At 37.7% G+C, this 25582-nt stretch overlaps 1 protein-coding gene across 2 annotated transcripts in view; it reads right to left on the bottom strand.

Moving 5' to 3' along the window:
• Positions 1–211: 211 nt before the first annotated feature.
• The window catches only part of tet2 (tet methylcytosine dioxygenase 2), a 219431-nt gene continuing 194060 nt past the window's right edge, over positions 212–25582 (bottom strand). For both annotated transcript variants that reach the window (XM_085983008.1, XM_085982999.1), the window contains one exon: positions 212–4153. In XM_085983008.1, coding sequence (XP_085839134.1) covers positions 2937–4153 — 1217 coding nt within the window. In that variant the 3' untranslated portion in view covers positions 212–2936. The remainder of the gene's footprint in view (positions 4154–25582) is intronic.

Raw genomic sequence — 25582 nt, forward strand, 5'->3', positions numbered from 1 at the left:
GTTTCTTGGCTGCTCTTTGTTATCACCTACAGTCAAAGTATTGGAAAGGATACCACATTGTAGGAATTTGATTCTCCACAAATGTTGCTGAACTGCCAGGTTTGGACATCAATATTATGACTAAATTAGTGTTTCTCATGGTGCATTTGCTATGGGATTTTAGTAACCTAGAACAGTTACCTTTGCGAAAGAAGCACACAACTTTAATATGTTTGCATTAAATAAATATAAATTTTATTAAAAACACCCACATCTCAGCATTATCAGGAATGATATAATAAACAGCTTTCAAATAACTTTCCGCTTTTAGTACATTACTTACAGTATTTATAACCAGCCTCATTTATCTTTTTTCAACATATCCAATTTTTCAGTAAAGAGCAAAGCTAAAGTAAAATACAGAACAGAACGCATACGAAATGCACACCAAAACTGATTTTTAGTGTCAAATTCAGCTAAGTAACCTACACTTGAGTATACATTAACCTCTAGCTTGAGAAGTGAACAATATATACTGCTGTGCGTCAATCAAGCTGAAATTAAATTCAAGTAATGTCAACACCACTCTGAAGCATCTTCAAGTATGGCTAGCATCAACCCAATACCCTATACGTGCACTTTACTTCCGACAGACATGTTGCTACTGAAGCTGGGCCCTGTACAACAAGTGGCACAAGTTCATTCATTCATATGAGATATCAATTCTTACCCCCCTCCCTCCCCACCCCCATGAAAATAACAAACTTCTCATTTCTTTTCTTTTTCTTCCCTTTTATCAGCTCAGTGCATACATCATCCAAATTCTTAAAGAAAAAAGAACTATTACGTACTTTCTCGCTTAGAATGAAAAACAAAGCCATTGCTTTACAAACGCTTATTTTAGAAGCATCAAGTACATGTATCCCACTATACACGTAAAATCCAAATAGGGATTAAACAAAGTGAAGGTATCCCTGAAAATTAAAATAAAAGGGTGATATTAAAACACAGGTGATGTATTGGCATAAGGAGAATATAAGAGTTGTAATATCCCTGATCATCTTGTATAACAAAAGCTTGAGTTTCAAGTTAACAAGTATCAAAATGAAAAAAAATGCATGTTTATGTCATAAAGACTATTTTAAATTAAACAATGATGGTGTACAAAACACTACTGACTACTGAATCATCATTTTCCTATTGCCCAGTACAAGAGCTGAGGTATATGACAAGTAGGAACATCTCCAACCCCCTTTACACTTCCTAAACTCACATTTTAACTGTAGCAGATTGAGTAGCACCATTCTGAAAAAAAAGCTTAAAAAAAAGTATTAGGAAAATATTACAGTACTGTACTAAAATAGTAAAAGCGTTAAGTAAAAAAAAGAAAATTCTGTTTACAAATTAATTTACTGTACACCGTTTTTAATCTTTTTTTGTATTTTTTGTATTTTTATATTTACAAATTAATGATTTAAACATTACCACAGCAAGCCAGCTGCCTGATTTCTCCATTTGAATACAACTAACCCTGTTTTCATCTTCCCTGGCATGTTATCAGTTCTCTCTCTTAAAGACACTGCTTACATTGTAACTGTAAAAAACATTACATTTCTACCCGAACATTAACATCTCATCGCAAATCAAATCTATTGAGTGAATATATAATTCATTTATAAATGTTTTAATTGGTCTAGGATAACCATAGTATTATTGTCTAAACATGCTGTGAGATAAGTGTTAATATGAAAGCCTAGGATCTAAAACTGCACAATCACTTTAGTGATTTAGTATGGACTGTTATATTTTAACATAACAAATATAGCTGCATACTGTATGCGAGCACCAGAATCAGTGTTTCATGTGAAGTTCTGTTAAGGTTTCCCCTTGTGTCCAGTAAATCCCAAACTGTAAGGTAATCAATGACACTTAAAAAGTATACATAGCCTATCATCTGACATATGGCTAGGATATTATAAAGTACTTTGACAGGTTTTTATTTTACAGTAAATCTCTTAATGCCTTGGTACCCTATCACCCTTCAAGTTGTCAAAGCTTAAAATATTCAAAGTGCTTTTTGAACACTAAAATCTTACAAAATATTCCGTAAAATTCAGTTTGAGGATCCTTACTATGGAATCAGAATTCGCTGACCCTCCAAAGTACTTTACTACATTTTAAATGTAGGCATTTATTTTTACACAGCTGTGGCTTTAAGCTAAACTATACGAGAGGACACCTCAGCATCCATTAATCAATTGAAAAATGTTAATTATTATGAAACCATTTAAATGGCATTTGAGATTTACATCAAAGATGTTAAAAATCCTCTAAATATAGCACCATGATCTTCAAACTTTTCATAGCACCATGATCTTCAAACTTTTCAGTGTTTTTTTCCTGACTAATCAATTAAAATCGATTCTAGCTGTTTGAGTCGACTGCTATCTGCAAACAATATATAGAGAAAGGCAGAACAAACTGCTAAGAGTTTGATTTACATTTTTTGTAACAAAAACTACATGTTGGTAATGTGTAGTTTTTAAATGTTGCCCTGGTAACAGTATGGATACTCAGCACCAGAGGATTAGCTTCTCTTCCTGCCCTGCTTCCAAAGTATAGGCTCATTAATGACATAAGAGGTCACTTGTGTCTGGCATAAATATTTAGATTAAATTAATTTACAGAAAGACTCTGCATGTATCTATATTCCAGAATGATGTTCTGAAACAACACTTTTTGCATAGGACACTTTTCGGCTTGGTCCTTACTGTGAACACTCTTTAAAAATTGAGCTAGGATACAGGGTAAGTATTTTGTAGGTTGTCTCCATTTGCTGGTGTGTTACTCTTTTTGCCAGTGCTCCATCAAACACTGTTTATTTACACCATTGGGTATAGCACAGCTGCCTTGCCAAATGCTAGACAGAATATGAGGTAACCCATGTAAGTATGAAGCTATATCCATCGATTGTAAGGCCCTGTAACCCGTGTGAAGGCATATGGGAACGCTGTAGTTACTGAGTTTGTTGTAAAAGTCGTAGTCCTTTGTGCAAGAGTCTTCATAAAGCGTATTTGCGGTGGTTCTATGGGTTCATGCGCTTCTGGGACCTCTCGTTTTGCTTTTTTGTTATAAGATTTGGTAGGCACATAATCCACACCAAGTCTCTCTGCCTCTTCTTCTCTTTCTCTGGCTTTATCAGCCATCTTGGCCTCCCACAGTGCTAATCCATGTTTTGGCTCATTCATACTCTTATGTTGGTAAAATACAAGAGATATCCTTGTTGGGTGATTTCTGTTGGGGTTTTTCAATGGGGTTGTTGCATGTAGTTCGCGTTTTGCACACTCAATCAGAATGGACCCGTGGCATGGTGCCACTGCGACCCCTCCGATATCTTTATCTAGGAAGTTATGTTCACTGTCTGACCAGACCTCCTGAGGCTCTTCTGGAACAGGTACACCATTTTCTGAAGGCATATGAGAGGTGTTTTCTGGAACACTGTGATTGACGGTTGCAGCTACTTCTGCTTGCGAAGTGTTAGCCATGTCATAATTAATCGATGGAGGAAGTCTCGAAATACCATTAGCTCCAAGCATATTAAGTTCATTTTCTTTATTTTCTATCTGGAAAGAATTAGCAGGATGATGATCACTGGCTCGGTATGGGCTTGTGTATGAAGGGAATTGGCTGCTATGAGCTACTGCCGCATGATCCAAAGTCTGATGACTCAAATTGGATACTGATTTAGAAGCAGATTCCATAAGTTGGGTCTCAACTTGAGGGGAAGAATCGTAATGAGGATAAGCCCTCATTTGTTGGATGTTTGGTATTCTGTTATCAATCTGGCAACCGTTGTAGCCATTAACTGACATGCCATAGTCACCATAGTTACAAAATCTGCCCATACACATCTGATTATTGCCATACCTGTAAGAATTTGAAAACTGTTGGTAGAGAGTCTGAATTGGTGGCAGGGTAAGTTTGTTCATTGGAACCTGATAACGATACATGTCCATATGGTGTGCAAGTGAGGGATAGTAAGACCCCATATAATGGTGAAAATTGTCAATAGGTGTGCTTCCATTACACTGGTAACCTGGGTAAGTGCTTGTTGGGGCAGATTGGTAGAAATTGGGCACTGGATGTTGTTGAATAGCTGGAGGAATGACGTGACCTACAGTCAAAACAAAACAATAAAAGATGTTTAGAATACTAGGTATTTCTATTCAATAGTTGGTTTAATTCAATAGGCTAACACATTGTATTCAACAGCAGTAGGTAACAGGATCCTAACGAACACATGAGGAAGACTTTCATAATCTGCTCACATCTTTCTTATTTCTAAGCATTATATAATTTTATTGTACAGTTCAACTTTTCAGGAAACAGCTCACCCATCATACAAAGCTGTGTGCAGCAGTGGGGACTTACTATATAAGTAAGAAACTAAACATTGTACAGTTCAATACAACATGGCTCTTTGAAACAGTCAGATTTTAAGAGGCTGTGGAACAAGAGAAGGCCATTTAGTTCATCAAGCCCATTTCTTCCGCAAGCCATGTGCAGTCTACCCTATTATGGAGTCTACCCACTTATTTCATCTTATGAGGTATATGTATACGTTCCCTAATCCTGAAAGGCAATCAGGCAAACTCTGCAATATCTAACCATCCCCATAGCTCAACTATTCAGCATTAGCTAGGTTGGCAATACTCTACAGCCCCAAGAGTTCAGAAGCCATCATATGCTGTAGAATATTTTATTACTTCTGTTAGTACTGCCTTTATAACCTTCAATATTGCTCCCAATCAGATATTTATTCAGCCCTTTTTTGACAGACGTAATCAACTTACTGTCAACTATTTTTATAGTCTGTCAATTCCATTACTCTGCGAAGATAAAGAATTTGTAAACTCCCTTGGGGCATGTCAAATCTGAACCTGTGTCTTCCAGTCTGTGTTTACAGTTGAAGACAAATAGAGGGTACTTTTCACCTTCACTGCTGAGGCAGTAAACTGGAAGTGCAGATCACCTGCCTGTTCCAGAACCTGCCTCATTTTCACCCCCATTGATTTCAAAGGAAATGAAAATCAGGTGGGTTCTATAATGGGCAGACAATCTGCTCGACCAGTTTACTGGCTAAGGGTAAAGGTGAAAATCACCCCCATAGTCTGTTATGGCCATAAGGATCTTAAAGACCCCATCCAATCTTCTGCTGTTCAATGAAAACAAGTTTAGCTCAGTACATAACTTACAGCTCTGAGACCTTAAGTAGGGTAATTGTAACCTATCCCGCCTGGCAGGAACAGAGTGACTTCATGGTGGATGCCCCTTTTACACCCCACCCGATTTTACGCTCCATTGATGTCAAAAAGGGGGTGTAAAACAGGCATCTGACCTGTATTAAAACTAACCCCTCACCCCACCCCCACCTCCTGTATCTCTTCTCCCTTCCTAAAGCATTGTTTAGCAAATATAGCAGAATTCTTTCATACAAAGTACGTCAATATGTAAATAAAAGTTTCATATAAATTGGTCGACAACAGGAACAGCTTCATCAGTAATCTACGCATTTGTATTAGCGACAGTATACAGGATAGTGAAAAAAGGGACCGTGACATGAAAGAAAGATTATAATAAGAAATATCCTGACAGTATATATTCTTGCTACTACATTACATTAATTTAATAGAGTAATATGAATGGAAAAAAATCATACTGGTGCAGCAGTTGTAGCCTTCTGAGACTGGCACTGGGCCACTTTTGTTGAATACTGTAGAAGGAGATGTGTTCTGAATCTGTAACTGACGTAGGAATACTTAATACAGAAAGTGAACAAATGTTCCATTTTCCACCTCTGTGGCCTTGTTGAAAAGAGATGGCCAATTTAGAGCTAAATTATGGGTAGTCTGTGCAATGGATTTACTACCAACTGCTCTGAGATTGAAACTGCTTGATCATATTATTACCAGCTGACAGATCTCAGCAGATCTCAGAAGTGAAAGGACAGTTTGCTAACCTGTTGCACTTCTGATTTCCCTTTATTGGCAGTTCAGTAAGGATGATGCAGAACTTTATGGTGAGTGTCACTGCCCAAATAAAAATTGGAACTTAAAATCGAGCGGAATATCTTACTGATGATTCAGATACCTGCCTTCACATTTCAGCCCCTCATACAAAGGCTACAGAAATTGTAATACAAAATCAAAACACTGCAGATGCTGGAAATCTGACGAAACGTTAACTCTGTTTCTCTCTCCACAAATGCTGCCTGACCTGCTGAGTATTTCCAGCATTTTCTGTTTTTATTACAGAAATTGTAAGTTTGTTTCACCCCTGTATTTAGGCGATCGCAATTGGTCGGAACAAAAGGAGCTTGCAGCTCAGCACCATGGATAGCTTCCTGACTGGGTGTAAAGCTTCCTGTGTACAAACTCACTGTTGAAATCGTAATACAAAGTGGAGTTGTGTTGGAGACACTATTATGAAAATCAGATTTAAAAGAGTTGAAACACAAAATTGCAATATGATATAGATAACTGCAACAAACAGAAGCACAGAATGACAGAGTGTCTCTAAATTAATAATGGCTCAGAAATTCGGCTCTCCCCGGGTGAGTACGCACGGGGTACTCACCCGTAGGCCGAATGGAATTGCCGGTTTCCTGCATGCATTGCGCATGCGCGGGAAACCGGCACTTCCGATCCTCTGAACGAAGGGGTTCAGAGGTCGAACGCGCGCGCAGGGGAGGCTGCGCGTGCGCTTTGAACTTAGTTTTTTTTTGCAGGTTTTCACGCGAGGTTAAGCCTGCAGGATTTACACATTTAAAAAGCAGGCGTAAGGCCTGCTTTTTGCAAGGTAAGTCGTCAATTAATTAAAAGTAAAACATTTTTTCCACAGGTTTATTATTTTTAAATACTTTAAAGCAAGGTAAGTTTATTTTTAGCCCTGTTATAATATAAAATTATTTTTTTCAAAAATTTAAATTATTGTTTAAAATAGTTATTTAATGTAATTTATAGTTTATTTAAAAAGTGTGATTTAAAAAAAAAATTATTTGAAGGTTTACTGCTATTTTGGGCCTGTAGTATTTATAAGTTTTGACAGGTCTACCTGTCAATCTTATGAATGGGCTTTTCCCTCCTCCTGCCCATGGCTCACGTGATCCCAGGGGACGCATCGCACTAACTACGCCCCTGGGACACGCAAGCACAGCGTGCCGGCAGCTGGGCCAGGCCCCGGAGCGGAATTCCACGGGGCCCTACAGCTCAACGGCCGGCGCGCAAGGTAAGTGCAGGTCGGGGGCTTACACCCACGGGAAGTCCCCGACCTCAATTTCTGGGCCATTGTCTTATATTGTTGTGGTAATAGTTGTAACATTTGCATACTGAATTATCATTGGCCCGCAGGCATCTGTAAGGAATACCTATTATATTCACATGTGATCACATGCTGAGTTGTCATTGGCCTGCAGGCATCTGTAAGGACTGCTATTGTTTAGAAGACCCGGGGTCCTAACTCCATCTTGTCCACACGGTGATGTATGTATGTTTGAGTTCACAGACCCTACTTCATTAAAAGAGTTTGAACTGTAATACTCCGTTGTCCTGCAATTTATTATTTTTGTACAAAGTGTGCAAAATAAGACATGGTGTCAGAACAGGGATTTGAAATGGACATCGTTGGAACTCCTTTACCTCGAATGAATTGGGAATCCTTGAACTTACATATAGAGAATGGTGCAAGTTCAAGCAACACGTGGAGTTAATGTTCTCGGGTCCGTTGAAAAGAAAAGGGGAGGAAGAAAAATGCAGCTACCTACTCCTGTGGGTCGAAGAAAAAGGGAGAGACATTTTTAACACATGGTCTCTCACCGCGGATGAAGCAAAGGTACTGAAAAGTTATTTTGACCGTTTTGCCCAAGACAAATACGATATTCGCTAGGTACAAGTTTCAGGAGAAAGTACAAGGAGCTAGTGAGTCGTTTGAACAGTTCGTGACTGAGTTAAAACTGCTGGTAAAAGACTGTGTATATGCAGATAAAGATGAGATGGTCAGAGACCGCATCGTGTTTGGAATACATTCAGCTAAAGTGAGAGAGAAACTTTTGAATGTTGGGTCCGGGCTAACGCTGGACAAAGCTATAGACATAGCTAGATCGCACGAGATAGCCCAAGCACAGTTGAAAACCATAACCGGCACCATGAGCAGCTCAAGTGAACAGACAGTGCACGCAGTTAATAGATACACACCAAAGAACACTGCCCAGAGAGCGTGTTTCAGAACAGAAAGAACAGCAAGAGTTCTAAAAATGGGTGACACAGACATAAAACACTTCAAAAACTGTGGATATTGTGGAAACAACTGGCATGGAGAAAAGAAGTACTGCCCTGCCAAAGGAAGGCAATGTACTAAATGTGGTAAACGGAACCACTTTGCTAAAGTTTGCAAGACTGTTTTCGGAAAAGCAGTAAACACAGTGACAGCCAAATGCCAGATAGAGAGCCAAATGCAGAGGAACTGTTTATTGATTCTGTGTCACAGAAAAAACAGATTTCAGAGACTGAGCAAGCTTTTGCCGATATTGAGATAGGAAAACAGGGCAAAGAGCTTAAGTTTAAACTAGACACTGGATCTCAGGTTAATGTAATTCCTCTGAGTGAGTATCACAGCTTGAAGGATGAGTGTGAGCTACAGCCCACCTCACGCAGACTGACCGGCTATGGAGGTGAGCAGCTCATTGTAAAAGGCACATGCGTGATGAAATGCAAGTACAAAGAAAGCGACATGATGCTGGACTTTTACATTATTGACACTCAAGCACCTCCAGTGCTAGGTCTAAAGGCATGTTTAGACATGGACCTCGTCAAGCTAGTGCTATCATTGACAGCACCAGTTGAGAAGCAGACAGTCATGGAGGAGTTTGCTGATGTTTTCAAAGGAATCGGACTATTCCCAGGTGAATGCACTATTCATCTTGACCCAGCAGCAACCCCTGTGGTTTGCCCACCGAGAAGGATACCCCTTGCTCTACATAGTCGCCTGAAGGAGGAGCTGCAGAGCATGGAGAATACAGAAATCATCGTCCAGGTAACAGAACCGACAGAGTGGGTCAACGCGTTAGTAGTGGTTGAGAAACCATGTACAGGCAAGCTCAGAGTCTGTCTCGACCCCAGAGATTTGAACAAGGCTATCAAACGCCCTCACTACCCTCTACCAACGCTAGATGACATCACACCCAAGCTAGTGGGAGCACGTTACTTCAGTGTAATGGACCCACGCCAGCCACAGTTTGTTCGCCCCCCCTGCCATCTGGGAGACGCTACAGATGCATTCGCACCCGAACGACCAGATTTAGGAACAGCTTCTTTCCCAGGCCTGTCATCCTACTGAACTCTACAAATAAACTCTAAAGCCTGCACATCTGCCAATGCACTTTATTATGTTTATGTTTATGTATTACAAGCCAAATGAATGTTGAATGTTAAATGTCTTAATCTAAATGTACACTCTCGGGAGCCGCAAGCCTACATTTCGTTGTACTGCACTTGTGCACTAACAATGACAATAAAGTTGATTATTATTATTATCAAGCTCACGGAAGAGTCACCTAAGCTAACAACGTTCAACACACCATTTGGACGCTACCGATTTCTGCGTTTACCATTTGGTCTTATCTCAGCTCAGGATGAATTCCAGCGGAAGATCGACGAAACCTATGAAGGCCTCGACGAAGTAGTCGCAATCGTAGACAACATCCTCATCTATGGCAGGAATAGAGAGGAACATGACAGGAACCTCCGTGTGATGCTATAAAGATCACGGGAGAAAGGTATCCGGCTCAACCCCTAGAAAAGCATAATCGGATCCACCGAGATCAGTTATTTCGGGCATCGCCTCTCAACTGATGGCATTAAGCCGGATCCAGAGAAAATCTCCGCCATCAAGAAGATGGAGCCGCCGAAGGACCGCGCAGAGCTAGAGACAGTACTAGGCATGGTTAACTACTTAGCCAAGTTTGCCCCGAGCCTCTCCGAAATCAACGCACCCATGCGTCAGTTGCTCAAACAATCCAATGAGTTCCTGTGGGACAAACAACATGACACAGCATTTCAGAAAATGAAAGACCTAATCACCAGAGAACCAGGACCAGTTCTTGCCTATTTCGACCCCAACAAAGAGCTTAGACTACAAGTCGACGCGTCAAAGTATGGACTAGGCGCAGTATTACTGCAAGAAGGAAAGCCCATCGGCTACGCTTCCAGATCTCTCCCAGACAGTGAAATCAACTATGCTCAAATCGAGAAAGAGCTATATGCAATTCTGTTTGGATGTAAGCGTTTCCACCAGTACGTCTATGGCCAACAAGTCATTGTGGAATCCGACCACAAGCCCCTCGAGTCAATCATGAGGAAACCACTAGCCGCAGCCCCACCAAGGCTACATAGAATGATCCTTCAGCTACAGAAGTATGACTTCACAATCATTCACCGTCCAGGCAAAGACATTCCTGTCGCAGACACGCTCTCCAGAAAGTCTCTTAGCTACCAGGACAGCAGCCTCAGTGAAGGCATGGCTGTGCAGGTTCACATGGTGTACAACAGCTTACCTGTGAGTGACTCAAAACTGAAGGAGATCCGAGCAGGAACAGAGAAAGATTCACAACTCACACTGCTGAGCAAAGTCATACATGAAGGATGGCCTGAGGAAAGGAGGAAATGCCCTCAGAGCATATCTGAATTCTGGAACCACAGAGACGAACTGTCACAAATCAATGGAATCGTCTTCAAAGGGGAGAAAATCATCATTCCTACCAGTCTCAGAGAAGAGATGTTGACAAAAATTCATGCTGGACATATGGGCATGGAAAAATGCAAACAAAGAGCACGTGACATTATGTTTTGGCCCGGAATGTGCAAACACATTGAGGATATTGTCGGAAAATGTTCCATTTGTCTAGAACGCCGCCCATCAAATGTCAAAGAGCCCACGATACCTCACCGTATCCCAGACAGGCCCTGGCAGGTCACGGCAACGGATCTGTTCACATGGAACAACGAGGACTACATAGTGACTGTTGATTACTACAGCAGATTTTTTGAATTGGACAAGCTTCACAGCACCACATCTGCAGCTGTGATCCACAAGCTAAAGGCAGCCTTTGCCAGGCATGGCATTGTAGAGACCTTAGTCTCAGACAATGGGCCCCAATACAAATCAAAAGAGTTTGAGTCGTTTGCCAAGGCATGGGATTTCATACATGTCACATCAAGCCCACATTACCCTCAAAGTAATGGTCTTGCTGAAAAAACTGTCCAGATTGCAAAAACACTCATGAACAAAGCCAAAGCGGACAAAAGAGACCCCTACATCTGTCTCCTTGAGTACCGCAACACTCCGGTTGACAACTTCAAGTCACCAGCACAGCTGTTGATGAGCCGCAGACTTCGCTCAATCCTTCCAAGCACCAACCAGCAGCTGCAGCCAGAGGTCGTCAGCTGCAAGCAAGTGCATGCAAAACGTGTACAGAGACAGCACCACCAAAAGAGATACTATGACAGGTCAGAATTTAAAGCAGAGAAGGAGGTTATTCGGCCCATTGCGTGTTTCCTACATTACAACAGTAACTACACTTCAAAAAGTACTTAATTGGCTGTAAAACGCTTTGGGACGTCCGGTGGTCGTGAAAGGCGCTGTATAAATGGAAGTCTTTCTTTCATTGTGCCTGTACTAGCTCTTCAACTGGAGCTCTCTATTCTAATTCCATTCCACTGCTCTTTGCCCATATCCTTTTATATTCTTCCTTTGAGCAAGCAATGGGAAGCTACAACAGTTTGACTATCACACCATGTGCGCTGTATTCTTTATGCCGGCATCAATGAACAAACTGTTTCTACGTAGCATTGGAAGCTTTTAAAGTTGATGCTTTCTATCATGTGCATGAAGTACCTACAGTTGATCACTTTGAAAGCCAAACCATCAAATTCAGTTTCTGAGAAAGCTACAGTTTATCAAACCCTCCACATGAAGGGATCATAAGGGAAAGTCAGTGATCAGTTTTAACATTCCTTCTTCAGCTGCCTTGGAGTCACCAGAATTACTCTGCTTGGATCTTCTTGACAATCCTGGGACTGAGGGAAAACAAGAGGAAGACATATAGGAGCCTCCCCACCCAGTAAACTGAAACTTGAACAGCAGCTCAATTATCATGGCTCCTGCAGCAAGTCTTTTACCTCCATTGTTATGAAAAGTTGCCATGAGGCCTGTACTCTGGATATTATCCTGGTAATCCTCCTGCTGAAGACCATGTGAGTTGTCTTTACATGATGGGTCCATTCACATTGTTGGACCTAGTCAAGGCATCTGCCAGGACATTTTGCATCATGTTAACCAGAGAGGACAGTAATACTAATGGCAGATGTGCTCTCAAGCACATAGGGGAGGAATAATGGGTTGCTTAGGTCTCAAGTTCCCTTTATCCACTAAGTGCGCTATCTCTTCAATGGTCCAATAAATTTGTTCGATATGTTCTCTCTCATGCAACCCATCCAGACTCCCTCTTATTATTCCATGTTTCTCATTATTTCCTCTCCAGCATGCCTTCTAATTTTTTTTTTACCAACCACTAATGTCTGGCTTACTGCCTTGTAGCTCAGAGTTACCTTCATGACCTTTTTATAAATTGGCTTTGGGGATAATTTTGACTTTGTGTGATAGTGTAAAGCGGATGAAAGCAAATCGGCAGCCCATTTTACATCTCTCCTGATTGTTAATTTCATTGTAACCAGGAGAGATGTAAAATGGGCTGACGATTTGCTTTCACCCGTTTTACACTATTGCACAAAGTCAAAATGACCCCCACTGTGTTTGTCTTTCTCTAATCTTTGGACACTATTACTGTTTCCAATGAGTAATGCTTGCCAGGATGTGTTTGATTATCCCAATTAATCCCTGGTAAAGCGAAGTCATCCATAACAATTATATTTGACCATTCACACACTCCCATTATTTGAGTATAACGTTCTAAGTCTTGTCTGTCTTCTTGCTTCGGTACCTATAACAAACCCCAATAACTTTTTCCCCTTAATGTCACTTACCTTAGTGCACAAGGTTTCCACTTTGCACCAGAGCCAGATTTCTCTATCTTGTATTATCATTGTGTCTTTCTTCACATAAAATGCCAGCCCTCCCAGTTTACCCTTTCTGCCCGTATGGAGCAATTTATATCACCCCCATTCTACATACCTAAAAGTTCATAGCCTTCTTCAACAGCATAAACCTCAAGATCCCCAACTTGTATGGGGAGTTTTGTTCTTAACAAGTATGGGTTTTTCACTTGACATTAGTTGCTAACTGCAACTCAACCCCAGGCATGAATCTCCCATCCTGGAGCATACACATGAAGTATATTCTACTACCAATTCCAAATAACCAGTGTTAACCAGCCATAAGCTGAGTGGCTCGGTAGCTCCAGTGGTAGAGGAACGGGCTCCCATTCAGAGGATCTGGGTTTGAATCCCAGGATGATTTGATTTGATATTGGTGTATGTCTATCCTCTTCAGGAGTTGCTCAGGAGGTTCTTGTCTGACTTCCTGGACAGAGTGACTCATGTCAGGATGCTTCTTCATGGGGTAAAAGAGGAACTGTCAGAAACCCTACTGTGCTTCTCTAACTGCACCTCCAGCCAATTGAGACTAAAGAGAAATTGTTTGGGGAAATCCATGGTTTAATCAACTCCAACTTCCTGGCTGAATTATAGTGATGAGGGACAATGAAGTAAAAGGAAGAAGTACAATTAGATAAAGTGAAGAATAGTGAAGAGGCACAATTAGATAAAGTGAAGAATAGTGAAGAAGCACAATTAGATAAAGTGAAGAAGCACAATTAGATAAAGTGAAGAATAGTGACGAAGCGCAGTGAAATAAAGTGAAGAATAGTGAAGAAGCACAATTAGATAACGTGAAGAATAGTGAAGAAGCACAATCAGATATAGTGAAGAAGCACAATTAGATAAAGTGAAGAATAGTGAAGAAGCACAATTAGATAAAGTGAAGAATAGTGAAAAAGCACAATTAGATAAAGTGAATAGTGAAGAAGCACAATTAGATAAAGTGAAGAATAGTGAAGAAGCACAGTAAAATAAAGTGAAGAACAGTGAAGAAGCACAATTAGATAACGTGAAGAAGCACAATTAGATAAAGTGAAGAAGCACAATTAGATAAAGTGAAGAAGCACAATTAGATAAAGTGAATAGTGAAGTAGCACAATTAGATAAAGTGAAGAATAGTGAAGAAGCACAATTAGATAAAGTGAAGAATAGTGAAGCACAGTTAAATAAAGTGAATAGTGAAGAAGCACAATTAGATAAAGTGAAGAATAGTGAAAAAGCACACTTAGATAAAGTGAAGAAGCACAATTAGATAGTGAAGAATAACGAAGAAGCACAATTAGATAAAGTGAAGAATAGTGAAGAAGCACAATTAGATAAAGTGAAGAATAGTGAAGAAGCACAATTAGATAAAGTGAAGAAGCACAATTAGAGAAAGTGAAGAATAGTGAAGAAGCACAATTAGATAAAGTGAAGAATAGTGATGAAGCACAATTAGATAAAGTGAAGAATAGTGAAGAAGCACAGTAAAATAAAGTGAAGAATAGTGAAGAAGCACAATTAGATAACATGAATAGTGAAGAAGCACAATTAAATAAAGTGAAGAAGCACAATTAGATAAAGTGAATAGTGAAGAAGCACAATTAGATAAAGTGAAGAATAACGAAGAAGCACAATTAGATAAAGTGAAGAAAAGTGAAGAACCACCATTAGATAAAGCGAAGAATAGTGAAGAAGCACAATTAGATAAAGTGAAGAATAGTGAAGAAGCATAATTAGATAAAGTGAAGAATAGTGAAGAAGCACAATTAGATAACGTGAAGAATAGTGAAGAAGCACAATTTGATAAAGTGAAGAATAGTGAAAAAGCACACTTAGATAAAGTGAAGAAGCACAATTAGAGAAAGTGAAGAATAGTGAAGAAGCACAATTAGATAAAGTGAAGAATAGTGAAGAAGCACAATTAGATAACATGAAGAATAGTGAAGAAGCACAATTAAATAAAGTGAAGAAGCACAATTAGATAAAGTGAATAGTGAAGAAGCATAATTAGATAAAGTGAAGAACAAAGAAGCACAATTAGATAAAGTGAAGAAGAACAAAGAAGCACAATTAGATAAAGTAAAGAAAAGTGAAGAACCACCATCAGATAAAGTGAAGAATAGTGAAGAAGCACAATTAGATAAAGTGAAGAATTGTGAAGAAGCATAATTAGATAAAGTGAAGAATAACGAAGAAGCACAATTAGATAAAGTGAAGAATAGTGAAGAAGCACAATTAGATACAGTGAAGAATAGTGAGGAAGCACAATTAGATAAAGTGAAGAAGCACAATCAGATAAAGTGAAGAATAGTGAAGAAGCAGTTAAATAAAGCGAAGAATCGTGAAGAAGCATAATTAGATAAAGTGAAGAATAATGAAGAAGCACAATTAGATAAAGTGAAGAATAGTGAAGAAGCACAGTTAAATAAAGTGAATAATAGTGAAGAAGCACAAGTAGATAAAGTGAAGAATAGTGAAGAAGCACAGTTAAATAAAGTGAAGAATAGTGAAGAAGCACAGTTAAATAAAGTGAAGAATAGTGAAGAAGCACAATTAGATAAAGTGAAGAATAGTGAAGAAGCACAATTAGATAAAGTGAAGAAGCACAATTAGATAGTGAAGAATAGTGAAGCAGCACAATTAGATAAAGTGAAGAATAGTGAAGAAGCACAGTTAAATAAAGTGAAGAATAGTGAAGAAGCACAGTTAAATAAAGTGAAGAATAGTGAAGAAGCACAATTAGATAAAGTGAAGAATAGTGAAGAAGCACAGTTAAATAAAGTGAAGAATAGTGAAGAAGCACAATTAGATAAAGTGAAGAATAGTGAAGAAGCACAGTTAAATAAAGTGAAGAATAGTGAAGAAGCACAGTTAAATAAAGTGAAGAATAGTGAAGAAGCACAATTAGATAAAGTGAAGAATAGTGAAGAAGCACAATTAGATAAAGTGAAGAAGCACAATTAGATAGTGAAGAATAACGAAGAAGCACAATTAGAGAAAGTGAAGAATAATGAAGCAGCACAATAAGATAAAGTGAAGAATAGTGAAGAAGCACAGTTAAATAAAGTGAAGAATAGTGAAGAAGCACAATTAGATAAAGTGAAGAATAGTGAAGCAGTTAGATAATGTGAAGAATAGTGAAGAAACACAGTTAGATAAAGTGAAGAATAGTGAAGAAGCACAATTAAATAAAGTGATGATGCACAATTAGATAAAGTAAAGAATAGTAAAGAAGCACAATTAGATAAAGTGAAGATGCACAATTAGATAAAGTGAAGAATAGTGAAGAAGCACAATTAGAGAAAGTGAACAATAGTGAAGAAGCAGTTAAATAACGTAAAGAATTGTGAAGAACCATAATTAGATAAAGTGAAGAATAACGAAGAAGCACAATTAGATAAAGTGAAGAATAGTGAAAAAGCACAATTAGATAAAGTGAAGAAGCTCAATTAGATAAAGTGAAGAATAGTGAAGAAGCAGTTAAATAAAGTGAAGAATCGTGAAGAAGCATAATTAGATAAAGTGAAGAATAATGAAGAAGCACAATTAGATAAAGTGAAGAATAGTGAAGAAGCACAATTAGATAAAGTGAAGAAGCACAATTAGATAAAGTGAAGAATAGTGAAGAATCACAATTAGATAAAGTGAAGAATAGTGAAGAAGCAGAATTAGATAAAGCGAAGAATAGTGAAGAAGCACAATTAGATAAAGTGAAGAAGCACAATTAGATAAAGTGAAGAAGCACAATTAGATAAAGTGACGAATAGTGAAGAACAACCATTAGATAAAATGAAGAATAGTGAAGAAGCACAATTAGATAAAGTGAAGAATAGTGAAGAAGCACAATTAGATAAAGTGAAGAACAGTGAAGAAGCACAATTAGATAAAGTGAAGAATAGTGAGGAAGCAGAATTAGATAAAGTGAAGAATAATGAAGAAGCACAATTAGATAAAGTGAAGAATAGTGAAGAAGCAGTTAAATAAAGTGAAGAATAGTGAAGAAGCACAATTAGATAAAGTGAAGAATAGTGAAGAAGCACAGTTAAATAAAGTGAAGAATAGTGAAGAAGCACAATTAGATAAAGTGAAGAATAGTGAAGAAGCACAGTTAAATAAAGTGAAGAATAGTGAAGAAGCACAGTTAAATAAAGTGAAGAATAGTGAAGAAGCACAATTAGATAAAGTGAAGAATAGTGAAGAAGCACAATTAGATAGTGAAGAATAACGAAGAAGCACAATTAGAGAAAGTGAAGAATAATGAAGCAGCACAATAAGATAAAGTGAAGAATAGTGAAGAAGCACAGTTAAATAAAGTGAAGAATAGTGAAGAAGCACAATTAGATAAAGTGAAGAATAGTGAAGCAGTTAGATAATGTGAAGAATAGTGAAGAAACACAGTTAGATAAAGTGAAGAATAGTGAAGAAGCACAATTAGATAAAGTGAAGAATAGTGAAGAAACACGGTTAGATAAAGTGAAGAATAGTGAAGAAGCACAATTAAATAAAGTGATGATGCACAATTAGATAAAGTAAAGAATAGTAAAGAAGCACAATTAGATAAAGTGAAGATGCACAATTAGATAAAGTGAAGAATAGTGAAGAAGCACAATTAGAGAAAGTGAACAATAGTGAAGAAGCAGTTAAATAACGTAAAGAATTGTGAAGAACCATAATTAGATAAAGTGAAGAATAACGAAGAAGCACAATTAGATAAAGTGAAGAATAGTGAAAAAGCACAATTAGATAAAGTGAAGAAGCTCAATTAGATAAAGTGAAGAATAGTGAAGAAGCAGTTAAATAAAGTGAAGAATCGTGAAGAAGCATAATTAGATAAAGTGAAGAATAATGAAGAAGCACAATTAGATAAAGTGAAGAATAGTGAAGAAGCACAATTAGATAAAGTGAAGAAGCACAATTAGATAAAGTGAAGAATAGTGAAGAATCACAATTAGATAAAGTGAAGAATAGTGAAGAAGCAGAATTAGATAAAGCGAAGAATAGTGAAGAAGCACAATTAGATAAAGTGAAGAAGCACAATTAGATAAAGTGAAGAAGCACAATTAGATAAAGTGACGAATAGTGAAGAACAACCATTAGATAAAATGAAGAATAGTGAAGAAGCACAATTAGATAAAGTGAAGAATAGTGAAGAAGCACAATTAGATAAAGTGAAGAACAGTGAAGAAGCACAATTAGATAAAGTGAAGAATAGTGAGGAAGCAGAATTAGATAAAGTGAAGAATAATGAAGAAGCACAATTAGATAAAGTGAAGAATAGTGAAGAAGCACAATTAGATAAAGTGAATAGTGAAGAAGCACAATTAGATAAAGTGAAGAATAGTGAAGAAACACAGTTAAATAAAGTGAAGAATAGTGAAGAAGCACAATTAGATAAAGTGAAGAATAGTGAAGAAGCACAATTAGATAAAGTGAAGAAGCACAATTAGATAAAGTGAAGAATAGTGAAAAAGCACACTTAGAAAAGTGAAGAAGCACAATTAGATAGTGAAGAATAACGAAGAAGCACAATTAGATAAAGTGAATAGTGAAGAAGCCCAATTAGAGAAAGTGAAGAATAGTGAAGAAGCACAATCAGATAACGTGAAGAATAGTGAAGAAGCACAATTAGATAAAGTGAAGCAGCACAATTAGTTAAAGTGAATAGTGAAGTTACACAATTAGATAAAGTGAAGAATAGTGAAGAAGCACAATTAGATAAAGTGAAGAAGCACAATTAGAGAAAGTGAAGAATAGTGAAAAAGCACAATTAGATAAAGTGAAGAATAGTGAAGAAGCACAATTAGATAAAGTGAAGAAGCACAATTAGATAAAGTGAAGAATAGCGAAGAAGCACAATTAGATAAAGTGAAGAAGCACAATTAGATAAAGTGAAGAATAGCGAAGAATCACAATTAGATAAAGTGAAGAATAGTGAAGAAGCATAATTAGATAAAGTGAAGAATAGTGAAGAAGCACAATTAGATAAAGTGAAGAAGCACAATTAGATAAAGTGAAGAAGCACAATTAGATAAAGTGAAGAATAGCGAAGAATCACAATTAGATAAAGTGAAGAATAGTGAAGAAGCACAATTAGATAAACTGAAGAATAGTGAAGAAGCACAATTAGATAAAGTGAAGAATAGTGAAGAAGCACAATTAGATAAAGTGAAGAATAGTGAGGAAGCAGAATTAGATAAAGTGAAGAATAATGAAGAAGCAATATTAGATAAAGTGAAGAAGTGAAGAAGCACAATTAGATAAAGTGAATAGTGAAGAAGCACAATTAGATAAAGTGAAGAATAGTGAAGAAGCACAGTTAAATAAAGTGAAGAATAGTGAAGAAGCACAATTAGATAAAGTGAAGAATAGTGAAGAAGCACAATTAGATAAAGTGAAGAAGCACAATTAGATAAAGTGAAGAATAGTGAAAAAGCACACTTAGATAAAGTGAAGAAGCACAATTAGATAGTGAAGAATAACGAAGAAGCACAATTAGATCAAGTGAACAGTGAAAAAGCACAATTAGAGAAAGTGAAGAATAGTGAAGAAGCATAATCAGATAACGTGAAGAATAGTGAAGAAGCACAATTAGATATAGTGAAGAAGCACAATTAGATAAAGTGAAGAAGCACAATTAGATAAAGGGAATAGTGAAGTTACACAATTAGATAAAGTGAAGAATAACGAAGAAGCACAATTAGATAAAGTGAAGAAAAGTGAAGAACCACCATTAGATAAAGTGAAGAATAGTGAAGAAGCACAATTAGATAAAGTGAAGAATAGTGAAGAAGCACAGTTAAATAAAGTGAAGAATAGTGAAGAAGCACAATTAGATAAAGTGAAGAATAGTGAAGAAGCAGTTAAATAAAGTGAAGAATAGTGAAGAAGCACAATTAGATAAAGTGAAGAATAGTGAAGAAGCACAATTAGATAAAGTAAAGAATAGTGAAGAAGCACAATTAGATAAAGTGAAGAAGCACAATTAGAGAAAGTGAAGAATAGTGAAGAAGCAGAATGAGATAAAGTGAAGAATAGTGATGAAGCACAATTAGATAAAGTTAAGAATAGTGAAGAAGCACAATTAGATAAAGTGAAGAATAGCGAAGAATCACAATTAGATAAAGTGAAGAATAGTGAAGAAGCTCAATTAGCTAAAATGAAGAAGCACAATTAGATAAAGTGAAGAATAGCGAAGAAGCACAATTAGATAAAGTGAAGAATAGTGAAGAAGCACAATTAGATAAAGTGAAGAATAGTGAAGAAGCACAAATAGATAAAGTGAATCGTGAAGTCGCACAATTAGATAAAGTGACGAATAGTGAAGAAGCACAATTAGATAAAGTGAAGAATAGTGAAGAAGCACAATTAGATAAAGTGAAGTATAGTGAAGAAGCACCATTAGATAAAGTGAAGAATAGTGAAGAAGCACAATTAGATAAAGTGAAGAATAGTGAAGAAGCACAAATAGATAAAGTGACGAATAGTAAAGAACAACCATTAGATAAAATGAAGAATAGTGAAGAAGCACAATTAGATAAAGTGAAGAATAGTGAAGAAGCACAATTAGATAAAGTGAAGAATAGTGAAGAAGCACAATTAGATAAAGTGAAGAATAGTGAGGAAGCAGAATTAGATAAAGTGAAGAATAATGAAGAAGCACAATTAGATAAAGTGAAGAATAGTGAAGAAGCACAATTAGATAAAGTGAATAGTGAAGAAGCACAATTAGATAAAGTGAAGAATAGTGAAGAAGCACAGTTAAATAAAGTGAAGAATAGTGAAGAAGCACAATTAGATAAAGTGAAGAATAGTGAAGAAGCACAATTAGATAAAGTGATGAAGCACAATTAGATAAAGTGAAGAATAGTGAAAAAGCACACTTAGATAAAGTGAAGAAGCACAATTAGATAGTGAAGAATAACGAAGAAGCACAATTAGATAAAGTGAATAGTGAAAAAGCACAATTAGATAAAGTGAAGAATAGTGAAGAAGCACAATCAGATAACGTGAAGAATAGTGAAGAAGCACAATTAGATATAGTGAAGAAGCACAATTAGATAAAGTGAAGAAGCACAATGAGATAAAGTGAATAGTGAAGTTACACAATTAGATAAAGTGAATAACGAAGAAGCACAATTAGATAAAGTGAAGAAAAGTGAAGAACCACCATTAGATAAAGTGAAGAATAGTGAAGAAGCACAATTAGATAAAGTGAAGAATAGTGAAGAAGCACAGTTAAATAAAGTGAAGAATAGTGAAGAAGCACAATTAGATAAAGTGAAGAATAGTGAAGAAGCAGTTAAATAAAGTGAAGAATAGTGAAGAAGCACAATTAGATAAAGTGAATAATAGTGAAGAAGCACAATTAGATAAAGTGAAGAATAGTGAAGAAGCACAATTAGATAAAGTGAAGAAGCACAATTAGAGAAAGTGAAGAATAGTGAAGAAGCAGAATGAGATAAAGTGAAGAATAGTGAAGAAGCACAATTAGATAAAGTGAAGAATAGTGAAGAAGCACAATTAGCTAAAATGAAGAAGCACAATTAGATAAAGTGAAGAATAGCGAAGAAGCACAATTAGATAAAGTGAAGAATAGCGAAGAAGCACAATTAGATAAAGTGAAGAATAGTGAAGAAGCACAAATAGATAACGTGAATCGTGAAGTCGCACAATTAGATAAAGTGACGAATAGTGAAGAAGCACAATTAGATAAAGTGAAGAATAGTGAAGAAGCACAATTAGATAAAGTGAAGAATAATGAAGAAGCAGAATTAGATAAAGTGAAGAATAGTGAAGAACAACCATTAGATAAAATGAAGAATAGTGAAGAAGCACAATTAGATAAAGTGAAGAATAGTGAAGAAGCACAATTAGATAAAGTGAAGAATAGTGAGGAAGTTCAATTAGATAAAGTGAAGAATAGTGAGGAAGCACAATTAGATAAAGTGAACAGTGAAGAAGCACAATTAGATAAAGTGAAGTATAGTGAAGAAGCACCATTAGATAAAGTGAAGAATAGTGAAGAAGCACAATTAGATAAAGTGAAGAAGCAGAATTAGATAAAGTGAAGAATAGCGAAGAAGCACAATTAGATAAAGTGATGAATTGTGAAGAAGCACAATTAGATAAAGTGAAGAATAGTGAAGAAGCACAATTAGATAAAGTGAAGAATAGTGAGGAAGTACAATTAGATAAAGTGAAGAATAGTGAGGAAGCACAATTAGATAAAGTGAACAGTGAAGAAGCACAATTAGATAAAGTGAAGTATAGTGAAGAAGCACCATTAGATAAAGTGAAGAATAGTGAAGAAGCACAATTAGATAAGGTGAAGAAGCAGAATTAGATAAAGTGAAGAATAGCGAAGAAGCACAATTAGATAAAGTGATGAATTGTGAAGAAGCACAATTAGATAAAGTGAAGAGGCCCCTTGGGTCAGAGCAATCATAATATGATCGAATATTCATTAAGATGGAGAATGAAGTAGTTGACTCAGAGACTAGGGTCCTCAATTTAAATGAAACTACGATGGTCTGAGGAGCGAGTTGGGTAGGGTTGATTGGTGAATGGCACTCAATGGGTTGACGGTGGATAGGCAATGGCAAACATTCAAAGACCACATGGATGAACTACAGAATTTGTTCATCCCAGTTTGGCATAAAAATAAAACAAAAAAGGTGACTCAACCGTGGCTAACAAGGGAAATTAGAGATAGCATAAGATCCAAGGAGAGGACATATAAATTGGCCAGAAAAAGCAATAATCCTGAGGATTGGGAGCAGTTTAGGATTCAACAAAGGAGGACAAAGGGATTAATTAAGAAAGGGAAAATAGAATATGAGTGTAAGCTAGCAGGGAACATAAAAACTGACTGTAAAAGCTTTTATAGATATGTGAAGAGAAAAAGATTGGTGAAGTCAAGCATAGGTCCCTTGCAGTCAGAATCAGGGGAATTTATAATGGGAAACAAAGAAATGGCAGACCAACTAAATTCATACTTTGGTTCTGTCTTCACAAAGGAGGACACAAATAACCTCCCAGAGATGCTGGGAAACATAGGGTCTGATGAAAGGGTGGAACTGAAAGAAATCAGTATTTGTAGGGAAATGGTGTTAGGAAAATTGATGAGACTGAAGGCCGATAAATCCCCAGGGCCTGATAATCTACATCCAGGGTACTTAAGGAAGTGGCCCTGGAAATAGTAGATGCATTGCTGGTCATCTTCCAGAACTCGATAGACTCTGGAACAGTACCCATGGATTCGAGGGTAGCTAATGTTACCCCACTATTCAAAAAAGGTGGTAGAGAAAAAGCGGGGAATTATAGACCGGTAAGCCTGATATCGGTAGTGGGGAAGATGCTAGAGTCTATTATAAAAGATGTAATAGCAGAGCACTTGGAAAGCAGTGACAGGATCGTACAAAGTCAACATGGATTTACAAAAGGTAAATCATGCTTGACTAATCTACTGGAATTTTTTGAGGATGTAACTGGCAAAATAGATAAGGGAGAACCAGTGGATGTGGTGTATTTGGACTTTCAGAAGGCTTTCGATAAGGTCCCACATAAGAGATTAGCGTGCAAAATTAAGGCACATGGGATTGGGGGCAAGGTATTGACTTGGATAGAGAACTGGTTGGCGGACAGAAGGCAAAGAGTTGGAATAAACGGGTCATTTTCAGAGTGGCAGGCAGTGACTAATGGGGTACTGCAAGGATCGGTCCTAGGACCCCAGCTGTTCACAATATATATTAATGATCTGGACGAGGGAATTGGATGTAATATCTCCAAATTTGCAGACGACACAAAGCTGGGTGGGAGGGTAAGCTGTGAGGAGCATGTCGTGAAACTCCAGTACGATTTGGACAGGTTGGGTGATTGGGCAGAAACATGGCAAATGCACTATAATGTGGATAAATGTGAGGTTATCCACTTTGGTGGCAAAAACAGGAAGGCATAAGAACATAAGAACTTAAGACATAGGAGCAGGAGTAGGCCAATCGGCCCCTCGAGCCTGCTCCGCCATTCAATAAGATCATGGCTGATCTGATCCTAACTGCCAATCCACTATCACAGAACCATCTCCTGCATCTAACAGAATTAGACACACGAAATAGGAGCAGGATCAGGCTACACGGCCCCTGGGCCCGCTCCGCTACCCACAGGGCCATGACCGATCCGAACCTAGACTCATGTCCAAATTCCTGCCCGCTCCCCGTAACCCTTAATTCCCTTTACTTCGAGGAAACTGTCTATTTCTGTTTTAAATTTATGTAATGATGTAGCTTCTACAGTTTTTTGGGGCAGCATATTCCATGGACCTACCACTCTCTGAGTGAAGTAGTTCCTCCTCATCTCAGTTTTGAAAGAGCAGCCAGTTCTAAGACTATGCCCCCTAGTTCTAGTTTCACCCATCATCTGGAACATCTTCCCTGCATCCACCCGATGCAGCCCCTTCACAATCTTATATGTTTCAATAAGATCGCCTCTCATTCTTCTGAACTCCAATGAGTAGAGTCCCAATCTACTCAACCTCTCCTCATATGTCCATCCCCTCATCCCCGGGATTAACCGAGTGAACCTTCTTTGCACTGACTCGAGAGCAAGTATGTCCTTTCTTAAGTATGGACACCAAAACTGTACGCAGTATTCCAGGTGCGGTCTCACCAATACCTTGTACAACTGAAGCAATACCTCCCTATTTTTATATTCTATCCCCCTAGCAATGAAAGCCAACATTCCATTGGCCTTCTTAATCACTTGCTGCACCTGCATACTAACCTTTTGAGTTTCGTGCACCAGGACCCCCAGATCCCTTTGTACTTCAGTACTTTCCAGTTTCTTGCCATTAAGATAATAACTTGCTCTATGATTTTTCCTGCCAAAGTGCATAACCTCACACTTTCCAGTATTGTATTCCATCTGCCAAATCTCTGCCCACTTACTTAGCCTGTCTATGTCCCCTTGAAAGTTTTTTATGTCCTCCTCACTCACTACTTTCCCCCCATCTTAGTATCATCTGCAAACTTTGATATGTTACACTCGGTCCCCTCCTCCAAATCGTTAATATAGATTGTAAAGAGTTGGGGACCCAGCACTGACCCCTGCGGAACACCACTAGTTACTGATTGCCAGTCTGAGAATGAACCATTTATCCCAACTCTCTGCCTTCTGTTAGATAGCCAATCCTCTATCCATGCCAGAATATTACCCCCAATCCCGTGATTTTTTATCTTAAGCAATAATCTTTTGTGTGGCACCTTGTCAAATGCCTTTTGGAAGTCTAAATACACTACGTCCACTGGTTCCCCTTTATCCACCCTATATGTTACTTCCTCAAAGAACTCCAGCAAATTTGTCAAACATGACTTCCCCTTCATAAAACCATGCTGACTTTGTCCTATTAAATTATGATTATCGAAATGTCCTGTTACTGTCTCCTTAATAATGGACTC

This window comes from Somniosus microcephalus, chromosome 1 (genome assembly GCF_052327205.1).
Source record: "Somniosus microcephalus isolate GS21.2 chromosome 1, FLI_Smic_1.0, whole genome shotgun sequence".
Classification (NCBI taxonomy): Eukaryota; Metazoa; Chordata; class Chondrichthyes; order Squaliformes; family Somniosidae; genus Somniosus; species Somniosus microcephalus.